General features: G+C 41.1%; 1 protein-coding gene across 2 annotated transcripts in view; it reads right to left on the bottom strand.

Annotated features, from left to right (window-relative positions):
* Positions 1 to 8,515: 8,515 nt before the first annotated feature.
* ncam2a (neural cell adhesion molecule 2a) overlaps positions 8,516 to 12,636 on the bottom strand; it is a 450,560-nt gene continuing 446,439 nt past the window's right edge. For both annotated transcript variants that reach the window (XM_085263663.1, XM_085263664.1), the window contains exon 17: positions 8,516 to 11,720. In XM_085263663.1, coding sequence (XP_085119789.1) covers positions 11,606 to 11,720 — 115 coding nt within the window. In that variant the 3' untranslated portion in view covers positions 8,516 to 11,605. The remainder of the gene's footprint in view (positions 11,721 to 12,636) is intronic.

The following is a 12,636-nucleotide window of genomic DNA, read 5'->3' as shown; positions in this document are numbered from 1 at the left end:
TTCGAACTCTTGTGTTTTACTTTTTCTCTTTGAGGAAAGTGCCGTTGCAGATTTATTGTATCATAACTCTTGAATGACAATTAGTACAGCTCCAGTATACTCACAGACATACCGTTCTCTTCCCATCTCCTCTCCTGACAAATCAGGAGAGATGGACCTCTGCGGGGAGAGTCTGAAATAAAGCAGATTAAGGAAGCGGAGGGTTGTACCTGCCAAGAATCTCTCTGCTGGATTTGCCCATGCGGCTAAGAATTTGGGGAAGTTTCAAAAATTAGCCTGTGAACACGCCTCATGATGGAATTCTCTGTGCAAGCATGTGAGAGGAGGCGTTTAAGTGCATGTGTGCTTGTGAGTGTCTGAGAGAGAAAACTTGAACAATGGCATGGAGATTTCTTCCACTTCTCTAACTTCTCTCATAGTTGGGATTAAGGTGCTGTCTGCGCACAGTGTCGTGGGACTCTCTGCAAACGGAAAGATTAGAGGGAGAAATATTACCTGAAGGCTTACTCTGCTATCTTTTCACATTTTGCCTGACTTCCGTGCTGTGTTGAATGTCCTTTAAACACAGTGTGCTTATGTGTGTGTTTGTGAGTGGTCCATCCCTTCTGTTGTTTGCCAAACTTCCTGTCTAGCAAAAATAAAAAGAACCTGCAGAAGACTGCCAGCCAGTCCACCATGTGACGAAAGGAAGGAAAGTGTCTTCTCTTCTCTTGTGATTGTTCAGCTCGTTCCCACCCTCCTCCTCTGCACCCCTCTTCTCCCCCCCTGTGAGCGGCCAATATCGCTCCTCTCTGCATCTCCTCATCCAAATGAGGCTCAGTGTTTGATGTGCAGACTTCCTTTGAGCCCCTGTGGGAGATGAAGTTGAAGTTTGTTCCCCTTGTTAACAGAGACCCTTGCAGCCAGGATCCAACAGGCAGCCCGCTGCTTCCCTCCCTCCCTCTTGTAGGAGGGAGACGTCTGAGAAACGTTATCTGCTGACTTCAAATGAGCGCTGAAGAGGGGGCAGCTTTGTTAAGGAACACTGTGGCTCCTCCGTGCTATTCAGAATTGTTTTAATTCCTCCTTTGAGCAAAGCTCCTCAGTCGCTCTGGTTTTTATCATTAAAGCACTTCTTCTGTTTCATTCGAAGGGAGGCCAGATTTGGATGCAACACAGTTGCTGCCTTTAAAGCGGGTGTAATGAAGGTTTAGGAATGACCTTGATGAGAATAGCATCTCTGAAAAAAAGGAAAAAGGAAAAAAAAAGAGTTTCGTCGACTAGAACGCAGGGAAAAAATTAAAAGCTATTAAAGTTGTGTCTTTGTGGAGCAGTCTACTTTTATCACAACTGGACCAGACTAAAGTGTAACCCATTACGCTGGAGAGGATTATAAAGAAATGTTCGCCCAGTATCAGTGTCCTTTGACTCCATGGTGGTCAGTGTTACATTACCTCATTAAGAACTTGTGCAAGCTAAAAATGTGAGAAACTGCAACCAAGATTTACAACCAAATTTAGATTAATGCTTGAACTAATGATGGGTTTATGTTTTTCATTGTTCATTACATTTTCTTTTTTCTTTTTTCTGTTTTTTTCTTTTATTTTCTTTTAAAAAAAAACAACAAAAAAAAACATTTTCTTTTTAAATTTTTGCAGGCTCTCTTTACTGCTTGGACTCAGGTCTAATTCACACAAAGGGTTTGGAATATCGAGATAAATCACTTTTTAATTTAATACAGCCAAAAATTGTACCATACAAATTGCAAGTAGGTCCCCCTCTCTATCTACCAGCTCTGAGCAGAAAGCCAGGTGGACCACGTCTCAAAGAGTGCACTGACTTCAATGTCATGTTCATAAAACCAGTCTGAAATGATCTGAGCTTGTTGACATGGTCTGGTATCCTGCTGGAAGCAGCCATCAGAAGATGGGTACACTATGGTCATAAAGGGATGGACATTGTCAGCAACAATACTCAGTCTTTGGCATTTAAACAATGACCAGTTTCTACTAACACGGTAAAGTATGCAAAAAATATACCACACACTGTTACTTCACCAACAACAACCTCAACTACTGATACAAGGCAGGATGGATTCATGCTTTCATGTTGTTAAGTTGTGTTTCTTAATGTTTACAGGCCTCCCAAATACTGCACAGACTTTTTTAATGACCTCAGTGAACTGCTGTCTGTGATCTGTGTTGATTTCGACTGTGTAATTATTGTTGGGGATTTTAACATCCATGTGGACAACCCTCAGGACAAAGGGACTAAAGATCTGAGCAACACTCTGGGCAACTTTGGGCTGACTCAGCATGTAACAGAGGCCACACATAACAGAGAACACACTCTTGACCTACTGATCTCCAAGGGCCTGAGCATTTCAAAGGTTATTGTGTCTGATGTGGGCCTGTCTGATCATTACTGTGTTTTCTTTGAAAGTAAAATCTCAGCCCACACAAATATATCAACAGCAGTGATCACAAAACTGTGTATAACTGAAGACAGTAGTGAGATCTTTAACCAGGTCTTCCCATTAACACCTGGCCTGTCCAGAGGTTCAGTCAATGAGCTCGTCAATAGCTTCAATGCTAAAACGTTAAATGTAATGGATACAATTGCTCCCATTAAGGTGAAGGTTATCTCTGGAAGGAAAAAGTCTCCATGGAGAAACTAGCGAAAGAGAGTGTAGGAAAGCTGAGCGCGGATGGAGAAAAACAAACCTCCAGGTTCATTATGACATCTATAAAGAGAAACTTCACAATTATAATTTACAACTGAGAAGTGCAAGGAGGTCCAACTTCTCTGACATCATCACTAAAAACAGCCATAATGCTCGGGTCTTATTTTCTACAGTTGACAGGCTAACAAACCCTCCTGTGTCAGTGGCAGCTGAACTTCATTCAACCATGGCCTGCAATGACTTTGCCAAATTCTTCACAGAAAAATCCAAAAGATTAGACAAGCAATTGGTACATCAACAGCAGATCCAGGATATGTACTGTGTCCACCGAAAAACTGTTTAAACACCATAAAACAGTTTCACCCTATTAACAGCAAAGACCTGGAGGACATCATAGGTCAACTGAACTCCTCCTCTTGCTGTTTAGATGTCCTGCCAACAAGTTTTTTCAAAAAGGTCTCAAAGACTTTGGAGTCAGACCTGTTACAGATCGTCAACTTTTCTTTAATATCAGGTGTGTTTCCAGAATCACTAAAAATTGCTGTAATAAAGCCTATACTGAAAAAGGACAATCTTGACAAGACACAAATGAACAACTACAGGCCGATCTCAAATCTCCCATTTTTAAGTAAGATCATTGAAAAAGCAGTTTCTCAACAGCTCAGTTACTTCTTAAAACAGAATAACTGCTGTGATGCCTTCCAGTCAGGTTTTAGACAGAACCACAGCACTGAAACCGCTCTGACCAAAGTGTTTAATGACATATGTCTGAATACAGACAGTGGAAAAATGTCAGTCTTAGTTTTACTGGATCTCAGTGCAGCATTTGACACAGTTGACCACAACATATTACTCAAACGACTGGAGAACTGGGCAGGTCTTTCAGGAACTGTACTAAACTGGTTCAAAACATACTTAGAAAACAGGAAATACTTTGTATCAATAGGTAACTTCACATCTGAGCAGACAAGTATCACATGTGGAGTTCCCCAAGGTTCCATCTTGGGACCCTTTCTGTTTAACATTTACATGCTCCCACTGGCACAGATTATAAAGAACAACAAAATAAACTACCATAGCTATGCAGATGACACACAAATATATATCACAATGTCACCAGGAGACCGAGACCCTGTACAGGCTCTTGGTAAATGCATTGAGGAAATTAATGACTGGTTGTGCCACAATTTTCTCCAGCTAAACAAAAACAAAACTGAGGTAATAGTCTTTGGCGCCAAAGAAAAACGATTACAGGTCACCAGAGAACTTCAATCTATACATCTAAAAACCACAAACCAGGCGAGAAATTTGGGTGTAGTGATGGATGCAGACCTAAACTTAGAAAAACACATTAAGACAATAACAAAATCAGCTTACTATCACCTCAAGAATATTTCAAGGATAAAAGATCCGATGTCTCAACAGGACCTGGAAAAACTAGTCCATGCATTCATCTTTAGTAGGCTTGATTACTGTAACAGCATCTTTACAGGTCTACCTAAAAAATCAGTCAGACAACTACAGCTCATTCAGAACTCTGCTGCTCGAGTCCTCACTAAGACCAAAAAAGTGGACCACATCAGTCCAGCTCTGAGGTCTTTACACTGGCTGCCTGTGCGTCAGAGGATAGACTTTAAAGTTCTGGGCCCTGTTTCAGGAAGCCGGTTTAGTGGAAAAACTGACTAAGTATACCCTGAGTTAACGAAAACTCTGGTTTTTCGGTTTCACAAAGCGAGTTCAGCTGAAGCCTGAGTGAGTCACTATGACGACACACGCCGTGAAGCCAACCTGCTCCCTAGCAGGTTTACTACAACTAACCCTGACTGTCTCCGCCCCTTTGTCGGAAACCTGACAGTAGGAAGTGTCAGACATGGCGTGCCCCGTCCTTGAAGAGCCAGTAGATCGTGAAGCCCAAATTCTCTGCAGAGCTCTCCGCCGGGAGAGAGTGATCAGAGCGCGTTTGGACATTTTATCATTTCCTGATGAGTTTCTGTGTGAACGTTACCGTTTTTCAGCACAATCTATAATTTATTTGAATAACATCCTCAGGCCATATATTACGCATGTGACACATCGCGGACATTCTCTCAGTTCTGTACATATTATTTGTATTGCACTTCGGTTTTTTGCAAACGGGAGCTTTCTGTATAATATTGGTGACGCTGAGCACGTTTCCAAGGAATGTTACAGTTGCACTGAAACGTCTCCTGTACTCGTGTGTGGTGTTCCCCGGTCATAGACCCACAAGATTTATCAAAGAGGGATGCCACAAAATTGCAGGTATCAAGGTGACCAAAACGTAATGTATGATGTGGTGATACTTGGACTACTACTTAAATTCTACATTTATTTTCAGGGTTCCCAGGCGTGTACAGATGGCACTCACATTCCAATCATTGCTCCTTCAGTAAATGAAGGAGACTATGTGAACAGGAAGTCTTTCCACAGCATTAATGTACAGGTACATAGTTCCCTGTAGCATTTCAAACTAACAAATTATTTCATTATAGTAATGGATGCTAATTTGTGTTCTCTGCACTGTGAAGATCATATGTGATGCTGCCAACATTATGACAAATGTGGAAGCCAAGTGGCCAGGCTCTGTCCATGACTCACAAATATTCCGTGAATGTACACTGAGCACAAAATTTGGACATGGTGAGTTGAGAATACTTTAAAATATATAAAGACCAATTGCTTCAGGGACATTTGAACTGAAGTGTATCCTTCTGTCTTAGGAGAGTTCACTGGCTACTTGCTTGGTGATAGGGGGTATCCATGTTTACCCTATTTGCTCACCCCTTACCCTGACCCTGAACCGGGCCCACAGCAGCGATATAACCTGGCTCATTGCAGGACAAGAGCCAGAATTGAAATGACTATCGGAATGCTTAAGGCCCGGTTCCAGTGCCTGCAAAGACTCAGGGTCACCCCAGAAAGGGCATGTGACATTATTGTGGCATGTGTGATTCTTCACAACATTGCCACAATTAGAGGAGAACACTGTCCTTCTGAACCAAACATCAGCAGTGATCCAAACCATGAACATCCTGACCCTCCCACGGACATACAAGATGGAAGCGCAGTCAGAGACACCATATGTCACAATCATTTCCTTTGACCCATCACCTCAACATGTTGAAAGAAGAATAAACAGGTTTTTTGTTCAACTGGCTTTATTGGTCACCTGTGTTTCCTGTACACAAAGTATTAAAAGATGTAAACCTCATAAAGTGTCTCTGTTGCTTCCTCCTCTGTAACAGCTGTCAATGTTTCTTCATTGTTTTCCTGTAGTAAAGAAATAGACAACATTGCTGTTCTACTGTAAACTCATATAATCTGTGGAGTATTACTCACAACTGCATGTTGGTCTGGCTCAACAGGAGGCTGCACCAGATGCAGTACACCACCACCATCAACTGATAGAATATGAGGTTTACACAGGTCACTTATAACTTACAAGGGACCAAATGGCAATTAACAAACATATAGCACTCAGCTTACACTTCATTGTCATTATGCTCTCAAAGACAACCAAGACTGAGGGAAGGCAAAATCAGTAGGAAAATAACTTCACTACAAACAAATTCATTATGGTGAAGAGTTTATCAAATGAATGAGCAGCACTGCAAAGGTGACTGTGAAGAAAGGATGTATGCACATCATGTATTATTTTGAATTTACCCCCTATGTAGGCACTTGTGTCTTGCGGGGTTATTGACTCAGAGGATGTCCCCGCAGAGATGCCTTCGGCCACAGGGCGCCCACTGTTTTGGCTGAGGGCCAACTGCTCAGCCTCTGTGAGTGGTGGTGGTGGAGGACCCCCACCTGTTTTTCGGGCCTCCGCTTTTTTTCTGTTGGCTATAACGGGCCACATTTGAGCATACAGAGTAAGCAAATATGTACTTGTAATGTGCTCAGATAATTTCAATAAGTGCTTACAGAAAGAAAATTAATGTAGCCTCTAACTGCAATTGATTTACATCGGACAAACAGACCAAGCACTATGGCTCATAATACAATTACACCTCACCTGTTTGGACTATATTTTTATATTTCATTTTTACTTGCTGCCAGGAACGTTTGGGGCCTGTTGGGTTGCACCTGCGCTCACATCACGTCACAAAATAAAATGTATAAAATAACAAATAAAATATAATAAAATAACGTGTTAAATGGGTGGAAATCCCTAGATCAATGTTTAAATTAACACTCACGCATTGACTCTGTCGGCTATGTTTTGCCATGCATGCTTCCTTTCTTTCGCAGCTGAGGCTGTGTTACTTTTTTCCGCGGAATTTGCATGTTATCGGCATATGCTGCCATCAGAATTTCGGCCTCAAGCGCTGTAAAATACATTGACCGCGCCTTCTTTCCCTCCGTCTCCATGGTGACTCGCTTAATCTGTGCTCCGCTTATCAGGGCTTTATGTATCCTCGTGCGCGTGCTTAACTTGGGGTTAAAGCAACTCCGCGTTGATTGAACTAATTGTTATCAGCCTTTCTGAAACCGAATATTCTGAGTTGGACAGTTCGGGGTTACTCAACCCTGCGTATCGTTTTTCACTCTGAGTTTTCTAAACCGGCTTCCTGAAACAGGGCCCTGATGCTGGTCTATAAAGCTCTGAATGGTTTAGGACCAAAATACATCAGTGACCTCCTGACCCAGTATGAACCTTCCAGATCCCTCAGGTCATCTGGATCCGGTCTTTTATCAGTTCCCAGAGTCAGAACCAGACACGGAGAAGCTGCATTCAGCTTTTATGCTCCTTATATCTGAAACAAACTCCCAGAAAGCCTCAGATCAGCTGAAACACTCAGTTTATTTAAATCCAGTTTGAAGACTCACCTGTTCTCAGCTGCATTTGAATAAAGCACCAAATCCGCACTTAAGCTTAAATTTCAAAACTTACATTTTAACTATTGATTTTATCTACTGTTCTGATTTTATCTGTTTTGATTTTATATACTGTTTTGTTTGTTTGTTAATTAGTTAGTTAGTTTGTTTGCTTGTTTTAATCAATTTTAAATCATGCTTTTTATTTGTTTTTGTTTCTAATGTCTCTGTAAAGCACTTTGAATCACCTTGTTGTTGAATTGTGCTATACGAATAAACTTGCCTTGCCTTGTTTATGCCAAATGCTCACCAGACCAAATGTAACAGCAGAAACTGAGACTCATCAGATGAGGCAACGTTTTCCAATCTTCTTTTGTTGAGTTATGATGAGCCAGTGTGAACATTAACAAGACATCTTTGTCAGGAGAGAACTGCTGCTTACTGGGTAATTTCATTATCAAAGCCTTCTTTGTAAACGCTAGAGATGGTTGTGTCAGTGGATCAGCATTTTTTGAGACACTCAGAAACACTCACAGCTGTCTGGCAAAAACAACTGTGTCAAGATTAAAGTCACTTAAATCACCTTTCTTTCCCATTCTGATGCTTTGTTTTAACTTCAGCAGATTATCTGTACCTTGTTTACATGCCTAAATGCACCGATCTGCTGCCATGTGATTGGCTGATTAGATATTTGTATTAACAAGCAGTTGAACAGGTGTACCTAATACAGTGACCAGTGAGTGTATATGCTAACGTATCATAATAACATTTGAAACTGGTTTAAAATGATTTTCACAAAGGCCGGCCTACAACTTTTCATTTAAGCCTTGGAGGTGCTAGTTTTGAAACATGACCTTTTCATTATGCTAAACTTACCTGTGGCTTTGTGGGCTAAAGGGATAAACTACTGTATAAATAAAAATGTTTGCTTTTAAAGCTTTTTTGCACACCCACATATAAGATGGAAAGTCGGTAGAAAGAAAAAAGTGAGATCAGGAACGACAACGTCTCGCTGTCTTCTACCAGGACATGTTTATTTACAGCGGCCAATGATAGGAGTCACAAGTGTTCCACAGGTACGTACAGAGAGACATCAATAGTTCCCACCTCCTGCACAAAGCACACTCAGCGGGGACAGTCCAAGGGACACGGGGAGCATGGGGACAAAGAGGACACATACTGTACACTGAGCTCAAACACACCTGTTTTTTTAACCCCCCTTTTACAGAAAAAAGGGCTGATGGATGATGGAGGAGACAGAGAGGAAAGGAGGACGAGAGAGGGGAGGAGAGGAGGGACCAGAGGAGAAGAAGGACAGGGGTGGGGGGGTGGGGGGTTAGACTTATATTCAAATACAAAAGAACATGTACAAATCGTATAGCCCCCAGGCACTGTGCTCCCATATTTACAGTGATCGTAACAGGCAGCGGAACCACTCCATGGCAGGACCATCCTTTAGAGATATGCAGGTACAAGGGCTCGCTGTGAGAAAACAAAGCCAGCACTACGTAAGTCTGAGATAAAAACCAGTGGAGTCTGAGAGGCAGGGAACAGTGGTGGAGAGGGGGGCAGGTGGGGAGGACAGGAGGGGGGCTGGCAGACACATGGAAGGAGTGCTGCAGCCTAGGGAATTAATCACTGTCGAGAGCTACATAATCAGGTTTTAACTATCAGAGCACACCCCGGAACTCGGCGTGAGAGCTCTCGCCAACTCACACCACGGTTTAAAAAAATGTTTTAAAAAGGAAACACTCCATGCACTTAGAGCACTCTGACATTCACACTTGGCATGTGGTCATCATCACCTTCGCATCATCACCTTCGCTTGCCACATGGTGCACCATGGAGATGGAAAGTGTACTCGCACTTTATTATAAATAGGTAACAACATTAAAAAATAAATATAATAAATGCCAGAATAGCACTTAACTCTTTAATGTAGTGTAAGGTTTGGAATCTGGAGACTCTTATTGTGGAAAATTGAAAAAAAACAAAAAAACAGTAAAAATGGGAACACATCCTCGCAAACATACAAATGGATTAACTTACAGTACGTGCAGATACATTCAGCGGACATACATGCAACCTGATTCATGTAGACGAGTGTAGTTACCCATGGATGTATGCACACATACATGCGCACACACACAGTCATGTAATGATTCATGTGATGCCATCAGACCACTCAACAGCCTCGACCTGACATCTAGTTGTACTAGGTAGTTGCACACGTCCGTTCCTGTCCAGTGTCGGTGATTAGAACCCACAACCCTATGACTACGTTTCCCAGAAACCACAGCATCACAATACAATTCAATCTTATGACACATTCTGTGGCACAAAGCAGCTAAGCTGTGATCAAAAGTTCATTTGTTGGTCTACACTGCTACAGCGACTTTGGGCCACAAAAGGGAGGGGAGGGGGGGGGGGGGGGTTTAAAAAAAAAAGAAAAAAAAAAGAGAAGGCACACTAATGCCGTAATTACTGCCTCCATTGAAATGCTGTGAAATAGCCTCAGGACATGGGTTTTTCTTAAGGGAAAGCAAATGACTAGGAAAAAACAATATTACACCATCACTGAACTTTGGACCAAAACACAAGAGAAGGAAAAAAAAAAGAAGAAGAAAAGAAAAAAAAAAACAGCCAACAGCTTTTCATCCAAGGAGTGTTCACAAAAAAAAGAAAAGAAAAAGCCAAGCCTTTTGCATTTGGAAAAAAGGACACATCCTTTAGGGTATATTTACATAAAAGCTTTGTAAAATACTCTTTTTTTTTCATCTATGTACAACACGTGACAACATCAGAGAGAATAGTGACCAGACCAAAGAAAGAAAAACGGCATCAGAGGCCAATCTGAGGCAAGAATAATCAAAGAAACCAAAGTTTATCATTTAAAACAGACATGACGTAAATGTTGATTTATTTCTCTCGAGCATACCTTTTCTCTTTTGTTCCCATGCCTTGAGTGGTACCTTGCTGCTACTTCTGCTTTTACAGATAGCAAAGATTACTGGTCAGGGCACTCACGGGGACGCCTTTCAACACATTAACATAATTTTTTCATTACTCATTGTATACCAAAGTGTAAATTGACTTGCAGTGCGGCTAACCTCTGGCAACAATATACGACACATTACGGTGTATGCAGCTGATGAATAAAACATTCTTATGCGCACATTGTTAGAGAGTGAGACGCCTGAAGAGCGCCAACAATATTCGGCGTCAATTTAAAAGGCTTTGCTAACAGTGACATCAATGCACATGTGTGGTTTTTGTACTGTATACTTCATAGACTGCAACACACTCTTCCTTCTTGTGATTTTTGGATACTGTTGAGTACTTATAAAGAGTCGCAAAAGCCCTTCTGAAATCAAACCAAACCAAATATTAGGCCTAAAGTCTTCTGGAAAAAATTAATATTGTTTCAGGTAGAAATGCTAGCGAAGCCTGCTAGCTTAAAGTACAATAACTGAGAATTTGTCTTTGTAAGCTAGGCACCTAGCTTGGCTATCACAGGCATAAAAAGGATGTTGTAGAGTAACACTCAGGCATGGAAACAGGCTTAAATCACTGTGACATCCTGCAGTGAAGGTCAGCCCATGCATTGCTCTTACAAAGACAAAAAAAAAGCATTAGCATTGAGATATTTGGGGCACACCAGCGTACCAGCTTATGCCTCCGCTGGTGATTGTCTTTTTTGAGAGACATCAAAGAGGAGAGTGCTAGAAACACCTTTCAACTGCATGAAAATCCCATGTGGGGTGTAAAACAGACAAATAAACAAACAAACAAAAAAAAAAAAACCCAGAATCTGAGAAATAATACTTAAGGCAGAAAATAATATACAATCATTGATCAACAAGAGCTTTCCACTGATGCCATGTTTGTAAGAACATGATACATTAATCACTCAGGGTGTCTAAAAGGTTGACACTTTCTTCCTTTCTATTTTCTCTCTATTATTTTTTGTATTTACACATGCCTTTCTCTGGGGCATTGCTATAAACAGATATGGTATTTTACTCCACTATTTTCCAGTGTTGTAGTTTCTCTGGGTTTTGGTCTTGTGATCCGAATGTTCTTTTGGCGGCGGGAGGACCGACCCTTTTACGCTTTGCTGTCGTCGGGCTTTGTGTGGATGCTGTTGTCACTGTGCACTTTGATTTCAATCGTATCCGGCTTGAGAACCTCTCTTCCATTTTCTTCCTTCAGCGGTAGCTTCCTGCAGAGACACAGAAATGCACAACGTGGAAGTGAAATACGCAGTTTGTGCATTTCAAAGCTTGGTCATTACAAGAACTTAAAGCATACATACCATTATTGTGAACAGGCGCACAATAAATTGTACATAAAGCAGAGCTGAATTACTGCTGTAAGAGAGTTTAGGCTTAATGGTATTCTTCAAAAAATGTGTGCCTAACAGCATTGAACTCCACCTTATAGACCTTTCGGTGTGTGAATGAATTGCCTCCTTTGGGATTAATAAAGCTAAATTTAATTGAAGAGAAAAGGCAGCAGGAATATTAAATATAACAGCCTCCACGGGGCTTCACAAGGGGTTAGAGAAAGCCAAATTATTCCTATTTTGCCTGTGTTTGGTCTGGATGGTTGGAGAGCTGATCAATTTGTCAGCTTGTGTTTGTTTTCAGTGCTCTAGATGTCTGATGAGGATGGAGATGAGACATGAATAATTATAAGCAACGTGACTTAGCAGGCTTTTTACAGGACTTTCTCCATCTGTTCACCAAGGATGAATGGCATCCACTTCCGTTTTTAAAGAAATCAGTGCACACATATGGTACATAGACGCTAAAGTATTTGTTGGTTTCAGCAATCTGTGATAGTTCATCTATTCCCAACTAAGCCATACTATGTATGTTCAGGAATAGCAATGTAGATCGATCGATTTGCTTTGGTCCTGAAAGAATACTTTAAAAGAATGGCACTGATTGAAATTAATTTTATTCAGCATAATCATTCTGTTATCCTTATTTAGAACCCAAATTTTCTTTTACGTTATTATTAAAAATCCTTATTATCTTACGCTGTTTCTAACAAGTCAATTTCTTTAGGTTTCCCCTCCCTAATGGCATACTTTTTCTGACTGACATTCCTCCCAAAAAACACCACATGTAAGC

The sequence above is a fragment of the Mchenga conophoros genome, linkage group LG23 (assembly GCF_057382185.1).
Source record: "Mchenga conophoros isolate Kocher_MC1m ecotype Shallow Benthic linkage group LG23, M_conophoros_male_GT1.1, whole genome shotgun sequence".
Classification (NCBI taxonomy): domain Eukaryota; kingdom Metazoa; phylum Chordata; class Actinopteri; order Cichliformes; family Cichlidae; genus Mchenga; species Mchenga conophoros.
Note: the sequence above shows the minus strand (reverse complement) of the source record. Positions and strands in the feature narration are given on the sequence as shown.